Source organism: Pithys albifrons, chromosome 16, assembly GCF_047495875.1.
Source record: "Pithys albifrons albifrons isolate INPA30051 chromosome 16, PitAlb_v1, whole genome shotgun sequence".
In the NCBI taxonomy this organism is placed as follows: Eukaryota; Metazoa; Chordata; class Aves; order Passeriformes; family Thamnophilidae; genus Pithys; species Pithys albifrons.
In genome coordinates, this window is record NC_092473.1 from 4,199,514 (window position 1) to 4,219,440 (window position 19,927).

General features: G+C 41.1%; 1 protein-coding gene across 19 annotated transcripts in view; it reads left to right on the plus strand.

Moving 5' to 3' along the window:
* RBFOX1 (RNA binding fox-1 homolog 1) overlaps positions 1 to 19,927 on the plus strand; it is a 795,203-nt gene that overhangs the window by 187,172 nt on the left and 588,104 nt on the right. For 13 of the 19 annotated variants that reach the window (XM_071570921.1, XM_071570920.1, XM_071570928.1 and 10 more), the window contains exon 1: positions 4,720 to 5,169. The exons of 4 other annotated variants lie outside the window; for them this stretch is intronic. In XM_071570921.1, coding sequence (XP_071427022.1) covers positions 5,041 to 5,169 — 129 coding nt within the window. In that variant the 5' untranslated portion in view covers positions 4,720 to 5,040. Of the gene's footprint in view, positions 1 to 4,718; positions 5,170 to 5,348; positions 5,355 to 19,927 lie in introns of those variants that run through there. 2 more of the 19 variants (XM_071570933.1, XM_071570949.1) reach the window with 2 other exon arrangements.

Consider the following 19,927-nt stretch of genomic DNA (forward strand, 5'->3'; position numbering starts at 1 on the left):
ACATTTCCTCTCGCACTGCCATGGTGAGCAGTCACCTCTGTTTCCTGGTCAGAGGGCTCTGTAGACACATTAACCTTTTGCAGGTTCATTGAGGAAATGATTTGCAGTAATACTTTGTGAAGAAAAAAAAAGACTGCAGAATTGGAAGATACGTTGAACTCACAATGCAGTAAAAAGCGTTTTCTAAGTGTTGCTAAACAAAAAATTGTGATTTGTTTGGGAATAACATCTAAAACCAGATCCAGATTACCTTTGAAGGATATCTGTAGTGAAATGTTAAAGTCTGTGTTGCAGCCTTAACTAGTAATCCTTGTTCGTGCTGAAACACTGTTTGCCTTCGCAGTGTAATTTTTTGTGACTGCTTTAGCATTTCAACAGGGCTGTGAATATGTATAAGCACATAAGGAATTATTTTGCTTCAAGACTTTACAAAGACCTGTTTCTTCTTCACGTTGGTGGATATGTTGTTGCCATATGTTTCACATTAAACACTGCAACAAGCTGAAAAAAAATAGTCAGTAGCCTCAAAGTGAATACTGCTGGTGAATAGGATTTTTTTTTGCTTTCCTTACAGTTGACAAAAATGAGATACATATTTTTTCCTTGATTTGATACATCTTCAGAAACTTTGCTCTGTTTTAGGAGTTTAGACAAGTAATTATTTTTTAACATGTCCTAAGCAGCAGTGGCTGTGGAAAAAAAATCCCTGTCCTGTGGAATTGCATTTGGGGCTCTTTGTAGAAGGGGTTAATACAGGCATGGCTGATCATTGTTGTGGCAGCTTTCGTAGCATTCATGAAAGAAACTTTTTTTTGTAGCTATGTTTGGAGGAATATTAATTGGATCAGTAGTAGTTTAATTGCACCAAAATTTTCTTTCTTCTGCTATTTTATTGATGGTGCTTGATTTCTTCTTTTTGATGGAAAATAGGCATGTTTTTGTTGTAAAAAGACAGCAAATAAAATTTTGCGTTTAATACTTTGCAAAGTTTTGCATTTAGCATTCCAGTACAAGTGTGAAAGTACTTTTGGATAATTGGAATGTTTGTTGCCTCCTTTGTGAACTGTTCTAATTGTATGTACAGCTGAAACAGTAGAACATTCAAGAGAAATAAGTGTTGGTGTTGCTTGGGAGAAAACAACACCAACTAATAGTGCAAAATGAAGCATTTCAGATGATGTAATCACATTTCCAAATTCTTTGTAGAGGCTATTTGTGAGCCAGTGGTGAAAGAAAAATACTGACATTTGGAATATACAGAAAGATAATTTGTGAAAACACCTGGTACTTTATATCCCTGATATTTTAGTACATCCCTGATGTAGGTCTAATGCTAAGATCACTTATTTTGTGTGCTTTGGTAATTAGGCTCATTGTGAGCTTAGCAACATTGTGGATGCTTGCAGGATCCAGCCTCTGGAGAACATTCTGCTTAGTAGAGGAAAAACTTGTGGGTTTTGATTGTATTTCTCTTGATAATTCAGGTTTAAAACCCCTTATAATTTCCATTCTCTCAGAAAGATTATATTTAGCATCATTGTAATATCAGGAATTCTCAAACGTGGGTTTCCTTAAGTTTCAATTGCTTTGTTAGGTTTGTGACATCTGATGGATGTTGTGTTTCTTAACATATTGGTCCTCTGCCTTAGACTCCGACATTGTAACCATAAACTGGTTTGGAATAAAACTGCAGCATGTGTATGATAAATCACATGACACTTATCTCACTGAATCTGCTTCATTAGGCTTGTTTTCTGTAATGCTGCTGGATCATTAGATGGCATGGAGAAAGAAACCATTCCAGCAGCAATCCATCAGGCATGGAGAGCCCCCATGTGTTGGACACGGACCTGCATTAAAGATTAAACCACATTTCACTGCCCTGTATGAAAAGTACTTTCAAAACTGTACAGGTGCAGAGTCACCTTCTGCTTGAGATGCTACTTTGGGATTTTACCACTCTTCATTTTCCTTCAGTGATTGTGTTGGTTTTAACAGTTCCCCTAGCACAGAAACTTAGTTCAAGAATTACACCTAAATCAGGTACACACTGAAGACTTTCAACTGGAAGCTTTCAAGGATGTCACACCTAACTTTGGATCAGCCTCACCATTTGTTAAAAGGCACCTACTTTACAGTTAGTTACTTTGGCCTCTGTTAAGTGACTTCCATTGTGAAGTGGAAAATTCAGAAGAAAAATGCTCCTTTTTTAAGGAGAAAAATATGTAAGGATAATAAACAACTAAATTTATTTAGAACTTTTGATGTAACATGAGACATAATGCAATGACACTTGTCTGTGCTATTCAATAAATCTCAAGAAAAAAGATAGAAATCTGGAATTGCTGAAGCTCCAGTAGCCACTGCCATCACAGTAATATTTCAGTAATGTATTGTTTGTCCTCCCAAGTGCAGTGGGGAGGTTGGAGGGATGCCTTGCCAGGACAGTCTGTGTGGGTGTGCTGAAGTCAGGACAGGGATCTCCAGCAGCTGACCCACAGTGAGACCCTGTTCTTCCCTGTTGTGATTCCTCACTCAGGTATTTCCTTATCCCGCAGATCACTTCAGACAATTAACTCTTGGTCCTGCTGTTGTTTCAGGGGTTCTAGTTCCACACCCAGCTGCTGATCCCTGCTGTCCAACACGGGGAGGGCATCCCAGCTATGGTTCTGCAACTCCCCCTACAGTGACTTAAGGACAAGCGGTGGCATCATTGGCCCATTAGAGAATTTAAGCAATTTTATCTCTTGTTCATGTGACGTGAAAGAAACAAAGTTATCCCCCATTTAGAGAGAGTGGTGAAAATGAATGTATAATGTGCACAGGTTTTTATTCAAGGTAATTAATTCTATAGACTGAAACATTAACTCACAATTCTCTCTTTTTTTAAGTTGGACATAGACATTTGGACTTTGATCCAATTGTTGTCACAACTTTGTGAATGATGCAGCCTGTTCTGCAGTGCTTCCCCTTGCCCTTCTTATTTGTTGCTAATGAGATAATTAGTTGTTTTAAACTCTTTTTCATTACTTGAGTAAAGATGAAGAGCAGAGGACCATATGTAGCATCTGCCAGGATTGCTGTTTCTCTGATTGAGTGACCAAGTGCTCTAATTGAGTCCAAAGGCTTGGAACACCAGACCAGAGGGAATGGGGATGTTTCTAAACTGCCTTAACCTAAGTGGCCTTGCCCTGGACAGGATGTTTTTGTAAGTTAGTGACAGTTCCCACTGGTGTCACTTTAATGTCACTCTGAGCTTAATACTAAGGATGGGCATAGAGGAAAATCAGATTTGAGTAACAGAGCAGTAAGTCAACCCATAACATTTTGGTAATTGCAAGTGGCAGAATTTGGTATATTAGTAATCACTGCCTTTTACTTCACCCATGTTTAGACACACAAGGTAGTTTAATTGTTATTTTTAGCATTTCAGGGCTTTAATGCTCTGAAACATATTAGCTCTGCCTTAGCAGTTAGTGTTTATTCATTTCCAGAGCACTGTAGGGTCATTAATCCTCCGAGCCCTCCTGAGAAGTCGGAGATAGGAGACACTGTAAGTCGTATTATTCTAATTTTACAAGTGGGAAAACTGAAGAGATGAGTAATGTGGTCAAGGCCACACAATTAAGCAGTGGGAGCTCTGGGATGTGTGCTGGCTATTAAGTCCTGTGGTCAGTCTACTTTCTAAATTATACACTTATGCTTTATTATGATTAAGATGCCTTAATTCTCCCATGGTCTGCCTAAGTAGATAGTTTTCTTTTGCCTTCAGGTAATAAGGTGAGCAGGACTACAATAAAAACTTCAAACCAAGGAAAACCTTATGAAATCAGAATCTGAATCTGAGATTATTTTGTATATTTTAAGTTTTCATAGAACATAATTAAACTTTGCCTGTCCTGCTTTGCCAAAAAGGGATGCAAATTTTTTGACTTATATGCAGAAAAATGATGGATAGAAATTATTTTCTTAGAGATGAGTTTAGTCTCCTTTTTGATTGCAGAATAATGATAAATACCAAAAGATGCTTTACTAAACTTTTTTTTTGAGAAATATTGTATATGAGGTAAAGAAATTCATTTTACAGAATTACAGAAGTCCTGTAAGTAGCATCTGCAGAATTTTTCACTAGAATGTAGGTGGTTATTTGTTTACAGATTGTAACTCTGGTTGCATAAATAGATGTACTTTGAAATAGCAGCTTGGTAGGGTCTGAGCAATGCTTTTGCACAGAGAAAGACGTCAGTTCTTAATGTTTACGTGAAACGTTTTTGTTTCCCCTGCTCCACAAATGGGTTAATTGCTGCCATCTCTTGTGGAAGACCTTCAGGTTCTGTTTCTGTTCTAGCCAGTCTTTGTCTTAAAAATAAATAGTCTGCGATATTGTTGTTTTTAAGCAAATTCAGAATTTCACATGTAATTAATCATCATTTAATCCAAGCGTTAAGCATTTTGGTGAAATTGTTCATAGAACAAAACGTTAACCATTTTGTTTACACAGATCCGAATAGTGAAGCCCTACGAACTTCAGCACCACGTCAAGTATTTTAATAAGTAGTTAATATTTAGTGCATACGTTGGGCCGTTCCAGAAATGAATGATTGAGTGTAATGTGCTCTCCGCTGCCCACCTCCCTTTCCCACAAGGCTGTGGTTTTTAGCTAAGCCGGCGTGGAGCTGCTCTTATCTCCAAATAAAACAACCCGGCTCCGCTCAGCGCCTGCACTGCAAAGCCTGGCAGCGAGGGGAGGCAAAGCCAAGGCAGGGAAGGGCTTTAACGTCTCGTGGCAGTATCTGGAGCGCAGCATATTGAAAGTCATAAATACTGTCCCAGAGACATTTTGAATAATGTAGGTGTAGCGGGAGACGCTGGGAGCGCTTCCATTCCGCCTGTGCGCGTCTCTCCGCCCGGCAGGGGCGCGGGGTGCCCAGCGCTGGCCCCGCTCCCTCCCCGCTGGGCGCCTGCAGGAGCGCGGCAGGGACAGGGACAGGGACAGCACGGGCTGCCGGCGCTGCCCTCGCCCCCGGCCGGCTGCGGTGGATGGTGCCTGCGCTCCGGGGGCTGCAGGGCCCGCCGGAGCCGCTCCCCACGGCTCCTGCCGGCGCCGCACCTGCCCAGCCCACAATGAAACCCTGGCAGCTGATGGCGGGCGTGGGAGATGCCCTTCAGGTGAGGCGCAGGCAGGTTCGCAGGAATTCCAGGGGCGGGAGGGGCGCGGTGGGAGCTGGAGCCGGGGCCGGGCAGAACGGAGCGCCGGCAGGGCTGGGGCAAGTTGGCATGTTTGGCTGCGGGGGTTGTGTCGCCGCTGGCTGCGACTTCCCGACGTGAAGGCGGAGAGGTCAGGGGTGCGGAAGGTAAGGGGATGCGGGGGTGACGGCCGGGTGGGGGTGAGAGGGTGGCCGGCAGGAGGTGAGGGCATGCCAGAGGTGAGGGCATGCGGGGGGGGGCTTATGGCCGGGTGGGAGGTGAGTGGGTGCGGGAGGGATGGTCGGACGGGAGGTGAGGGCATGCGGGGCGCTCCCAGCCGAGTGGGAGGTGCGGGGATGCCGGGCGGGAGGTGAAGGCATTCGGGGCGCTCCCAGCCGGGTGGGAGGTGCGGGGATGCCGGGCGGGAGGTGAAGGCATTCGGGGCGCTCCCAGCCGGGTGGGAGGTGCGGGGATGCCGGGCGGGAGGTGAAGGCATTCGGGGCGCTCCCAGCCGAGTGGGAGGTGCGGGGATGCCGGGCGGGAGGTGAGGAGGTGCGGGGGTGATGGCCGGGTGCGGGGCGCGGGGTCCGTGGCGCTGGCGGCCGCGTGGGGAGCGCGCTGAGCGCGGGAGGCAGCCCCGGAGCGCTGGCAGGGGATGCTGGCGGGGCGGCCCCTGCTCCACGGTGTGCCGTGGATAAACTTCCCGAGGTGCCTGCGCGGCTGCGCTCGTTGTGTTTCTGCTCCGTGCGTTCCCTGTGTGTGTTTGTGTGTGCGCGGCGTGGGCTCGTTCCCACGCGCGAACACAGCGCGGGGAGAGGTCCCTGCTGAAAACAGCGTGCGGCGGGGATTAGTCGCCCTTCTCCGGCTGGAGTTTAGGTGAAGTTCATCTTCAGAGGGCTGCTTGACTTTCTTTGAGTGGAATATGTATGAGTATTTATAGGGGATGTAGCAGGAGGCTCATTAGAAGTGGTTTTGTCAGATGGATTGTTGCCTTTCAGGAGACAGTTTGCAGGATGCCCGAGCAACCTGGTTCTCTGTTTAACTATAGGGTGTACCTGGATGTCATCAGCATAATAGACTGAACTTAGAAAACACAATTTATATCACTATTTTAAAGTTTTACTACTCTGCTTGTTAAGATACACGGGATAAAACAGCAGCATTTTATTAATAAATACAATTTAAACATACAGGTAATTTTGGCTGACAATACATTTATATGTGTTTGCATTGAAAAAAACCAGAATTTGTGGGTAACAGACCGGGATTTAAAAATGCCTATCAGTTTCCAGCTGGGTATCATTGCAAAGTAATTTAAGTACTTTGAATGACTTTAGCAATTTTCCTCCTTTAAAAAGCCCACATGCTTCAAAGTGTGGGGAAAATGTTGAGGGGAGTGGAGAAGGTGAGTTCCTCCAGCTTTTTAAAAAGGAGTCTCTTCCAGACTCTTAATAGAGGTATAATATTTTTGAAAGATTTGCTGTCACATGGAGGAGACTCTGAAGTGGAATGCTGGGGTTTGCAGTTCAGACACCATAAAATCCCATTGCTTCCAGGACTGGACATCAAATTCCACTTCAGGTATTTTATTTTGATGGATATTCAGGAATTTAGTGAGACCCAAAACAGTCTTTGTCACCTCTGTAGTGATAAGGAATTTGGTCTTGGTACGGAAGTAATTAGGATTTATATAAGTGTTAAATAAAAAGTTCATAACTCTTTTTGCATATGAAGTGCTTAGAAAAGGTGTTTTACATAAAGTACATTTGGATTAATAAGAATTTCTAAAATGAAGCAATGGGCATGTGTAAGGTTTTAATGTTTTGATATTCTGACCATACATACAGATTTGTTTCTTAAGCATTTGATGTTTACATTGTTATTCTGTTTTTTTGAACATGCAAATGAGGTTGACTTCTGAAAAGTGAGTAAAACTGCAATTAAGTGAACAGTGTTCCCTTGTCTGCAGTGAGAGTGATGCTGTACCTGATCATTGCTTTCAGATTGGAATCATTTCATGGGAAAAAAGTGAACTTTGTGGGTTTATCCTTTACAGATGATTCTCTGTGAGTGTTTGTATAATGTCTGTCAATCACCAGCTTTACTTTCTTTAAATCTTATGGATATATCAGGGATTTGATTATCCATTTCAGAGTTTTTTCTCCTACAGCAATAAATTTCTTGGTGTTTTAGATGTTGTAAACATTCAATAGTTCACATTCTCGTTGCCTTTTCCATAAGATGTAGGCAGGAAGTTGTATTTAATCAGTGCCTCTCAACATCCTATACCCTGATGCCTCATTGAATGTAAGTACAATCCATTATACCCCTTTGCAAGCACAGTTTAAAAAGATTGAGCTTTATGTTCTTACCTACATGAATAAACATTTGAAATTGGAATAATGTAACAATAGATGGATAAAGCACCTTAATTATTATCTGACAAGGTGTTATATTCAATGTTTCTAAGTTCAAAGAAGTTACTTCAGTAGTATCATTATAATGGAATTGGTCAATTTGATTCTTTTTTAATAAAATTTTCATGTGGGATCTCAGTTTGCTCATAAACCAGAAAACTTTTCCAGGAACAAGTGAAATAATGATTTTTCAAGTGATCAACCTTGTGGTATTCTAAATGGTGGAAAAGGTCTAGAAAATGTCCTGAAGTACAATGTTGGAAGGTTGGACTTTTTCTATTGTACTGAAAAATATTGGTATTAAATTTTACTAAATTTTATTAAGATAAATCTATTAGAAATGGTAAATGAAGCATCAAATTAAATAGGAGAAGGGAGAGAAATGTGGTTAACTCATGCTTTTAGTTATTGTGACAGTCATTGTGAAAGTACCATGAAGAGCAAACCAGGGGGAAAATGTGTAGGGAATTTTAACTATAGAAAGTATCCTTTCTGAGTTTTAGTTCATATTTTATTTTTAAGTAATTAATGTGCTAAGAAGAAGTTATTTTTAATTCCTTAGTTAAAAGCTCAAGCCTACTAAAGTCAAGCTTTTAGCTGATTTCACTGATAGGGATTTTGGAGTTTGTCATACAATAATTGTGTCACTTTCTAGAATTCAGAGATGGGAACAAAGACTACAGAGGGACTTGATTATTTCAGATGGTTTTTCATTGTTTGGGGATTTTTGTGAAAATTTCCAGATTGGGGGCATAATTTTCAGAATCTTCTGAGAACTAAGGATAACTTTTGAAATGTAGTAACTTTATGTAGGAATAAAATCTACTTTTCAAAACTATTCTGCCATAAATAGGCTGATAAAAACCTGAAAAAAGGTATCTGCCTTTAGTTTTGTTACAAAGGAATAGTTCTCATAAACTGGGGGCAGTAAAGAGTTCAGTGAATACACAGATCTACACTGATGGCTTTGCACAGGGTTCGTTTTTGAACACAAGAAGTACCATAAGCACATAGTCAGCAGATGGGAGCAAAGTGCAGGCTTGTTCTTTAAGGAGGTGCATCATAAATATGTTTTCTCTAAAATTCAAGTGCTGGTGGGTTGTCTTTGGGTGAGAGACCAGACAGGTTAGTAAAAAGAAATAAATGTGTGAGTGCCAAACTATCCCCTGGTGAAATTTCCTTCTAAATTGTCACCCATGGAGTTCTCTGCCTTTAAGAATAAGTATTTTCCTTTTGTTTTGGTTTTATTTTAAGTTATCAAGTGGAGATGTTAAGGAACGTAGCAAAGTTGGTGTCTTTAGTGAGCTTGCACCCTCGCTGCTTTTACTTGCCTTGAGTTCCAGTTTGGGCAGAGAAGGTGTTTGCTTTGGGGGATTGCTGTGTGTAAGCATTTCTGCATTGTGCATTTCCCCCCAGTTCCCACCTTCATTGCAGAGGCTGCCACTGGCCTTGGTTGTCTTTGGAAATAAAGCACAGTGTGACTTCCTCCTCCAGGTTGCAATCAGAGACTATTTTTTTTTCTGTTTTGGAGTTAATTACAGATTTCGTGCACAGCAATAAAGGCTTCTGCAGAGTGAACTTTCACTGATGGGCAGGAATATTTCAAGAACTGCTGGTGTATCACAGGGGCTTATTAGTTGCCTTTCACAGTCATGGAGACACGCAAACTTTTCCTAAGTATTGAAATGGAGAACCTGCTTGAGTCAGCAGGAACATCCAGATTCAGCAAAACTGGGTTATGAATTCAAGCAATTAAACCTGACAAAAAGCCCAGTTTTACTGCCTTGACTTAATATCCTTCCAGTATTTTTTCTGAGATATAAAAACTTCAAAATGTTCTTTTCTGTCAAGTGTTCACAAAAACAAGGTATGCCTCCAAACCTCAGAAGCTCTTGAAAATCCTCTTGTTTTACATCGGCACCTTGAGCTTTTATTGAAGTATTTTCCTTCTCAGGAGAAGCAAACACTGTTATTTTATTCTGTTTAGGATACCTGGAGTTTGGCAGCTACCCATTGTGTGCCTGCATTTTGGTAGAGATAATTAAAAATAGACTGGTTGAATATTTAGGAATTAATAAATCGATGATCTCTTTTTATAAATATTAAATATATATTAAAGATTTTACTAGTGATGAGGAGAAATCCAGGTGATTTTTTTTTGGTTTTATGGATGTGATGCTCAGAAATTTGAAGCAGGTTTTCTATGCAGCAATTATTGCAAATTTAGCTGGGTAGAAAAGGGAAGGGGAGTAACCAGATGTAATTCAAGGCACTACTGACTAATGGACCAACCTGAAATGGAAGAGCTTTAGCAAACATTATCCATTCCTCACTCATGTCTTGGAGCCTGATGTAAAAGAACAACATCCCCCTCTTTGCAAATGGAAATTGTACCATCTGCTCATGCTGTGGTGCTCTCTGGGCAGGTGCTTATGGGTTTTTTTAACCTAAAAGTTTTCATTGTTAAAGTTGAACTTTCTGATTTCATCATAGTAGTCCAGTGATGGTAATCCAAGAATGAGATCTGGTCATTTTTCCAGGTAAATAAATCATGACTTATGCGAGAGCAATTTCTGACTACTAATTAACCTGAATCTAGTGGCTGCTTTGACTGTAAAACCAAATTCTAGCCAAGTGAAGGGAGAGGCACCTGTGGCACTTCACTGCTGCTGATCTGGAGACTTATTTCCTGCTGCTGAGAACTTACACTGTTCCCTGATGCTCTTACCAAACCCAGCATCATTTGGTCAATAATGCCATTTCAGATGAGACTCGGTGTCCTTGAAGAACTGCTGGCACAGTGGAGCAGGTTTTCTCAGAACACAACGTTAGGATGAAGCCCTAATGGAGCAATGTGGCTCTCTCCTTCTGTACTGTTTTATGTGGCTTTTATGTTTTCATCTTAGCATTGAGTGTGCACCTTTTTAGTGAACTCTGCCCTTCTGACAGCACGTCCTGGGTGGTGTAACCTTGGCAGTGACAAATCACCTCTGGCCTCTGACTTCTCATGGCCCAGCCTTTCAATGTGTGGCATCAGCAAGGGGTGTGTGAAGGGGAAGAGGTTCCTTTTGCAGAAGAATATAACTGTGTATGCAGGGAAAGTTTGGTACTTTGCTGGGACACAGAGGAATCCCAAACCATATTTACTTAGTTGGAATATTTTCCAAGACTATATTGAAAATGGATATCATCTAATATTTTCATTTGAAGACTTCGTTACTTTAAAAACAAGTATTTGTTGATAAAGTTTGCATGATGAACAGTGGCAGAATGTTCTGGGTTTGCTCCTTGCCAGTTGAGGCAGCACCACATGAGACTGTAATCCTGCACTAATCCTGACAGTTACCAGGAAAATCAGGATACTACTGCCTGTGCCAGCGAGCAAAATCATCTCGGAACCAGATCTCATTTCAGATGGCATTTCATTCCAGTCATGAGCCTTTCCCAGTGTCAGCAGAGTCAGAGTCCAATCATGGCAGACTGAACTTTCTACCAACAGAGAAGCCATGGGAGTCAACTTAATTCCATTTTGACTTTCATATTTGAAAGCATGAGCCTTTTTCTTCATCCTGGTTCTTTCTTTGAGTCACAACAGGAAGTAGTATTTACTAAAGGAACATATTGAGAATGGCATTGGATATTTTAGTATATTTTTTTTTATTTCCAATTGTGTTTTCAAGATATCACCATCTCTCCAGAAAGTATTTACAGTTATGATGACAGGTAAATCAAGCTGAGCAGTCATGAAACAGTTAACCAGAACTCTTTGCTTACATGTGATCTTGAGAACAGTGCATTTCATCAACTCTCTGGGGTAGCTGTGGTTCACTTAATACAGAGACTTCAGGATGGTCTTTGGAGCTGGAAAACTGAGGTCAGAGATAGTTCAGTGGTAAGATGTGTTACAGTCTGTGAATTACCAGTGAAATGGGATACAAAGAGTGAACTGGGGGGATACTGAGCATCTTTAGGATAGGCAGGAGCTGCAGGGGACTGAGCTCCTACACAATCCTTGCATGTCCTGTAGGAGGAGAAACTGTATTCAGCCAGTCTTGCTGTAACTAGAAGAAGCAAGTTTGTAAATTAAATAAGTGCAAACAACAAACATCAGTGATGCTGTGCAGCTGTTATGAGCTCACACACTTCCTGTAGCAGCCATGAACAATGAAAAATAAGGTAAAGCTGAAGCCTCTTTGTGTGCTGCTATTTCTTCTAATTAATAGAAGCATCATATTTGTATGTTGGTGTTTCTTCCAACGAATTACTGTGTGTCAGACCTGGGGCAAGGCTTTCTGAAAAAGGGAGGCAGGTGGTTATTCTGCTTTCACTCACTTTTGCCTACACAGAGCTGAGCAAGCACGGAGTAAAACTCCATCCTGGTGTTAAAAGGAGGTGTTTGGTCACCACAGGAAAACAGTGATGCAGATTGGAAAAATATTATTTTGCTAGGCAAATGAAAATCTCCCATGCTGCAGCTGACCTCAGTGTTTCATGTTCTCAGAGGACCAGAGGAAACAAAGGTTCCTCTGCTCCCTGAACCAGTTTTCCATGAGGAGATTCCTGTTCAGATATCAGGTTTCTGTCCCACACATTCTAATTTCTGTACTTTGGTTTAGTTGTTTGGATTGGGAATCTTTATTTTTAATCTAACGTGTGTTTTTGAACATTTTGCATTTAAATAAAGACATTGAATACAGATAGTTTAACTAATGATCAGAAGCCAGATATTGGCAATGATTTATAATCTAATCAGGATTATATAATGATTATTGTAAGACATAGTTAGACATTTGAAGCTGTGGCACTCAGAGCTGACTTGAGATCTCTAAGCTTCCCATTGGACTTCTTTGAGACAGAGGTTATGATGTTTATTAATTTGCCAAACTCAACTGGAAAGTTTTATTCAGAACTCATTATGTTCCTAATTTTATAGAACTGTGTATATGTAGATATGTGTGTGTGAGCATCAGTGTCATAAAGCAGTTAAACACTTGTGCTGATACACTCAAGACTTGGTTAGCTCTGCCTGCTCTTGGTTCCCATCAATTCTTGGAGTGAATCTCTCTGAGTGGTTACTGTATACACTCACCCTGTCAGTATAACCTCACTGTGGGCAGAGGAGAAATGCAAGGCAGGAGTTTAGAAGGCAAGTCTTTGGGCAGAAGGGCTGGGAGGTGATGCCTCAGTCTCTGCTTGAGCAGTTTAGCACCTCTGCACTTCAAGGGGGTATATCCATGAAGATCTGAAGGAGTGTTCTTGGATAACCTCCTTCCAGCCTGTGTCATCCCAGAATCCTGAGTTATCAGCTGGGTGAATCTGGTGAGCAGTGGGTTATTTTAGAAAAGGAGAAAGCCCAACAGGGATAAAATGGAAAATACTTCTGCAGCTTTGTAATGTATTTGTACCTATGGGAAAGGATGCAAATCTATTGCAGACATTTGTAGTAAACCCTGTTTTGGTTATTACCAGCTAAATGACTAATATTAGACAATAACAATGTGTGAGTCATTGGCTAGTGCACAGCTTGACTTTGACTGTGGAGCAGAACCTGAAAAGTGGAGGATGCAAACTTTAATCAGACACTTGAGTGCGTGACTCAGGTAGATTATCTTGTGCCTTCATAGCTGTCAGGTGGATTGGGCTGTTCTTATTTCCTGCAAGTTTTAGCCCTACAGAGGAGCCAAGGGCATTGTGCCCATTAAGATAACAGAAGACAAAGATGGATGAGGAAGCTGAGATTCTTAAGGGGAATTATCTTTAAAAGTGGCATGCAGGGTGTGTACGTTTATTCCCCCAAATCTTTATGTGTGTGAAGCACAAAGACCATCAAATTCTAACTGGATCCAAGCAGGTTTTTTAGTCAGTTATTTCACTGGAGGTAGGGAGGAGGGTTTGGTAACTATCAATCCTTTGTGGTTATTTGAACAAATTAACAAACTTCATCTGTGTTTTAAGAAAAGTGGAAATGTGGAAGAAAAGAAGAAAATTGCATTGCAACTTTGTCACATTCAATTTTCAACCTTTGGGTGAAAGGAATGTCCTGGTTTTCCCTGCTGAGAAATTTCCTTTTTATTTTCCTGGATGTTTTAGGAAGTGCAAAAGTGCTTGGGTCTAACCTGAGTTAGTAACAGATGTTTCATTTGATCTTTCAATCCTGCAGACAGTGGACTGAATTTCTGCTTAAAGAAACAAATTCTAACAGGTAATTGGATGTAAGAGCATGGTCTTGTTCTTCTCCATGTCTGTTGTGACAAGAGCGTGAAGCTCTGGGCTTAAATAACACAAAGAAAGGTTTAGATTAGGCTTTAGAAACCCTTCCAGATAGCAAGAATACTTAATAGTTAATTAGATGAGTTAGGAAGATTGGGGAATTTCTGTCACTGGTGGCTTTTAGGAAAGGTTTGGAAAGCAAATGCCAGAAAAATGCAGCTGTATGTCCTTGTATGTTAAAACGTTCTATAGAGTTAATTTATAACTCTGTTCTCCTTTTCCTAAAGTAGAAAATCCTTCTCAAACCCGAACTTAACTCCCATTTAGTAGATGGATTTCACTTACGTGTTTACCAAGATATTTTTTTTTTTTTGCCCAAGTTCAGAATCTGACCTTGGTGTTGTTACTCATCTGTGAGGTGAGGCACTGAATCAATATTGCAAGAACAGAGTTTGGAAAATACTGGAGTCCCTGGTAAAATCTTGGGTTTTCCTTTGAGCCAGCTTTATTTTTTGAGGAACAGTACAACAAGAGGTGTGCCCCTCTTCAATCCCTGCTCCCATATCCCCTCTCATCTCCTAACACTGTGATTGCTGGTGAAACTTAGCTCTGACAAAATTTCTTCTCTGTATTTATGGAAGTGCTTAATAATCCTCTCAATAAGGGACAAGACAGGTATAATAGAATTGATGCATTTAAACAATTGCTTCTGTATAACCTCTTATAACACCTACATTACATTCCACAGCTTCCCTTATTCCTTTTATGTTGCCTTTAGGATTTAAAAGAGACACATAATCTAAACTAAGTTATTTTGAATATATTTTTGCTTTATTAATAGAAAGTAATTTTTCCTTTGAGAACTGTACAGACTTTCCCATCTTCTATTAATAACATAACATTAAGGTTTATTAATAAAAAGCTGATTACACAGACCATATTAGAATGGTTGAGACTTTTTTTAAAGTATTTGAGAAGTGTAAGAGGGCTCTGGAGCCAGACAGGCTCTGTCATGCTGTTTTCTATTTAGTGTTCTACATGTTCTATATAGGAACCAGCAAACTGCCAAAAAAAAAAAGCTCCAAATGAGGAAACAACAGAAATGAAATGTTCCTAATACAATCAGTGCATATGGTGCTTGTCTCAGGAATTTCAGTTTCCCAACTGCATTGTGAGAAGGATAAACAAGCTGGACACCCTTTTTTTCTCAATTGTTATTTTTTTTAGTCTAGTTTCTAGAGCCAACAACTAGTTTGGCATAGGACAGAAGATTGTGTTAGAAGGAACTGGAGTCAAATCTTGAAGATAAAACTGCACCAATTGCTGTACTTAAAATTAGAGAAGGAAAAGTTGGAAACAACATTCCAGTGTCCTCTCAACTCCTTTTTTTTGCAACACAAATGCATATTTTGTCTAACCTTAATTTTTCTAACCAGTTTTTAACTTCTGGATAGGCAAATAGAAAAAATGTAATATTCTGCTTAGAAATTATATTATTTTGAATGAAGCAATTCTAAGAAAACCGTTAGTTTTAGAGTGGGCTGCAGCAAATGGGAAGCTGATAAGGAAGCACTAACTGGCATTCTGTAATATCTGTATTAAAGAAATAGCTGCCAAGATACTTATTGCTCACAGGCATTTGGAACTTCAACAAGTTTATAAAGAATTTAATATTTTCATATGCTTCAGTGTAAAGCCATCTGTGCAGCGACAGAACAAAGTGTTGACAAGGAGAACAAACGTATGTTTGTGGAAGCACTCCATGAAATGTTAACAAGGAGGACACAAGATGCACAGCAGTATCTTGTAACAAGTGGGCAAGGGATTTGTAAAAAACACGGCCATCATTTCAATATTTACAATTACCATTCCTTTTCTAATATCTTTTTGTGTAGAAGTGTTAAGAAGTGAAAGTCTGGCGATACAGATGGTGAGGGAGACAGAAATACTGAGGAAAACACTCTTTACCCTTAGTCACAGAATCCCAGACTACCTCCGCCTTTTGTAGTTTTCTGTGTTCCTGCTCTTGTCTCTTACAGCGCTGAGCTTATATGTGGATACAGCAGTGTGTACCTTAGACCTTGGGTGGTGTTTCATACATCTGCTGGGCTTTTTGGTGCAAATTAAACAGCCTCAAACACCCAGAGGAGCTGAACTTTGCTAGTACCTTCTCCCCGTCCCCCATTTGGGATGGATTTTCATTCGTGACTGCACAGAAGAATGAATCACGTTACGGTGTTTGAAGTGAGAAGGTGACACAGTGTGACTTTTAACCTGTCGTACCCCAAATGTGGGACACAGTGTGGGCTGGGGAGAGACACAAAGAGATTATAGGGGGGAAAACCATACCAAGGCATCAAAAAGAAAGCAAGTGTTCAAGAAAAGTTACTTTGAATCTTTTGTCAGTGGTATTGCAACAAGGAAAATCTAGTTCTAAAGAATCCATACAGATGGATTTTTAGTTACAAGGTACAAAGGATGTGTTTTACGGTGATCCTGTTATCTTCAGGTCTCCATTCTCTCTCCAGGTTTGGGTTGCTGGGAGCAAGGATTGAATTAGATTGTGCCTTAGCAGCACTATGATTTTTCTGCAAAGTGTATTTTAAAGTTTTAAAATGATAGCTCCAAAAAAGATGTGTGCAGAAGGGTTAGGGAGCAGGTTATGGCATAATTCCCTCCCCCTTCACGTATGAAGTCCAGTTCTCTGAGCAGGACAGAGCTTGGTGGGCCAGTTCCTGACTTTGAACTGTCAGCGATGTGGGAAGGGGCAGATTGATCACCTTTGGATGACAGTTTTAGGTTTTTACTCTATATTCTTAATGAGATTTATAAACACAGGATGAATTAATTTTCATCAGCCTTCATAAATTGAAGCCAGTGGTCTGCAGAGGTGGGAATACACAATTATACTGGTGACATCACTGGGAGACACCAAACAGCAGGAATGTTCTAATGCTGGCACTGCTGGCATTGGGCATTAACTGGTAGTGTTCATATCCCTTCAGTTTTAGTCAGGCAGTCTGAAAGTTTTGGATTGTGGCACTTTTTGTATGTGTTGAGTTGTCCCGTGATAGCCTTTAAAGGAACAAAATGCCTGAACTTAATTATTTGAATCCCGATAAATATGCAAGCTTCAAATTCTTACTCAGCAACACTGACATCGTGTGGCTGAGAGGAAAATCCCAGCTCTGCTTCAGTATTGACAAGTGAATTAGTTAAAACTCCCCTCAATTTTAACAAAACATTCCAAAATAAGGGTTTCCAAGACCTTGAGTGTTACCCTGTACATGGAGACAGAGAGCCAGGTAGAGAGAAAGGCAGTGCCTTGGTCAGACTTGAGCTTATTTCGTGTTGGTTCAGCTTTGGCAGAGCAGGCACCTCAAGTCAAGGTGTATGGAGCTGTCCCTGAATCAAATCTGCTGTTCCTCCTCTTTGGCTGGATGTTTAACGTTGAACGAATGAGTTTGATCCTCACGGCAACAGCTTTTAGTCAACAGGGATTTAGTTCCACTTTGAAAACTCCTTAGAATTCCATCATTATTCAGGTTTGGGAACACATCTTTGGCAGTGAGTCTTACAGTTATGGATACCTGTTGAGTTTAAAAAAGATGCTGACAGGTAGATTTTGTGGGAGGAGAGATGTCCTTCTGCTTTTCTGTAAGTTTTCATTGCATATTCCTATGTCCTTTCTTCTGAGAACTGAATTTTCTAGTTCTCTGTTTCTGCTATGGGTACTTACTTTGACTCTCCTTTTTATGTACTTTGAAAAATAAGCAGCTTTAGAGCTATTTTTCTGGGTTTAGTATGAGAATTTTGGGATCTTTTAACCAGTTCAATCTTTTGTCATGACCACTGATGTTCTCTTGGACCCTCTTCTCCAATTTCCATGCAGGCTGAGTAGACTGTGCAGCTGTAACAGGCATGTCCTTACTGCAAATTACAGGAGAAGTTCCTAGTAGGGTATCACATGCCAGTGATTGTTGTACTCTGCCAAGGGGTCCTGGTTTGTTGTAAATAATGTTTACAAAGTATTTATGGTGCTGCTGAGACTGTCTCTTGCTGCTTACAACAGAGAAAAATGGCAGTATTTTTTGTGCTGACATAGTTTCTTTGTCAAAATACAGTCTCTTTCCCAAAGTATTTCTTCCAGAATATGAATGTTAATAATGCATTTATAGCTATTTTAATTGTTCCTATATTTATATGCTACCTACAGGGTAAAAACTTCTAAAGCTATTTTTTAGTATTAATGAGTTGGCTTTCCTTGCTCAATAGACTATTCCCCCTTATTTGACTTTTATTTTGATGTAAAAAGGTAAGTGGTGCTATGATTGGACTCTAATGCTGCCCAGCATCAAATGGTTGTGGAAATTACTGCCTAATGAATTCTACCATGCCATTAATTAAGATGGACATTAGCAAAATGAACTGAGGGATTAGTTACATTTACTGATAAGGATTCTATAGAAGTTACAGGACTACAAGGAGAATGTTGAATAAAATGTTTCATCTGCTAGAATGTAAAACGATCAATAAAATATGAGAAAGATGAACAGTCCTAACAGATTAGATCAATAATCTGAGTGGGATTTGCTTGTCTTTGTTGTCAGTGTCCTTAGAGCAAGGGTTGCCCCAAAGCAGCTCAGCTGGGGCTGGACCAGCAGCCAAATTGCTGACTCACATGGGCTTCCTCCTGCCCACATCTGTGGGCACTCTCTCTTTTTAAACTCTTACACGGTCCTGCCACTTGTCTTCCAGCCAGGAATGTTTGTTGTTGTACTTACTGCTGTTTGTTCTTTCTGTGTAACACTGAGCATCTTCTTAATTTGATTTTCTGTTAGTGGTATTTCCCAATTGTCCCAAATCTATTGCATTGTTGGGGCAGAGAGATGAAGTTTTCCTTCTGGAACAGGCTGGGTTTATGGCAGGCAGCTTGTCCTGTGCTACACATTGTGTGGTGGTAATTAAAATTGCCTGTAGGCCCCCAACTATTGCACAGGAGATCCTGCTGGGGAGTGGCTTTCCCCTATTAATGATTTTAGCTGCTCTTTGTGCCACTTAGCACAGTTGATGTGTTCTCATTTGTTTGAGGATGTCTCTCAGGGAAAATCAGGGAGAGGATGGACTAGTTTAAGTGTATTTCCCAGGCTTAGGTAGGAGATGAAATAGCAGCAGTTTGGGCACAGACAGAAAGACAAATGGAGGTATCTTGAGCTACTCTGCTGGGACAAAGGGGAGGGGAAAAGCAAGAACAAATAACTGCAGGTGCTCTGGTGGTGGCAGAGAGACTGGGAGGGATGTGTGTGTTCAGAACTGCATCCTAACACGTCTGCACAAACACAAATACCTGTATCCTTTAAATGTGTAACTCTGGGTGTTACCCCCCTTTTGTCTTAATTCCAAATTGAAAGTAAGGTTAGAAACTGCCTCTCCCAGAAGTGGGTTGAAGATAAGCACCTTAAAAATTGTGAGGAACTTAAAAGGCTGGGCCTCTGTCATAAACTGAGATTCCTTGTCCTTCTGCCCCCCTCTTTCTTTGGAGTCTTGCTGATGGCACTGAATTTCAGATGGAAGAAGAGAAATAATTTGAAACTTCCCCCCCTCCCTAAAGAACCAAATGCCAAGTGCAGAGCTACTGATTAAAAACATATCTCTGAGGAGCCCAACAGGAGCTAATCCTTAGGATATATTTAACTATCTAATCCCTTTCACTGGTAAGTGCTCCAGGCTGGGCACAGAGTGGCTGGAGAGCAGCCAGGCAGAGGGACCTGGGGGGACTGAGGGACAGGAAGCTCAACAGGAGCCACCAGTGTGCCCAGGTGGCCAAGAAGGCCAATGGGATCCTGGCCTGGATCCAAACTAGCGTGGCCAGCAGGCCCAGGGCAGTGACCCTTCCCCTGGACTCTGCCTTGGGGAGGCCACACCTTGAGTGTTGTGTTCAGTTCTGGGCCCCTCAGTTGAGGCAAGAGATTGAGGGGCTGGAGCGGGGCCAGAGAAGAGCAACGAGGCTGGAGAAGGGACTGGAGCACAAGTGCTGTGGGGAGAGGCTGAGGGAGCTGGGGGTGTTTAGCCTGGAGAAGAGGAGGCTCAGAGGTGACCTCAGCACTGTCTGG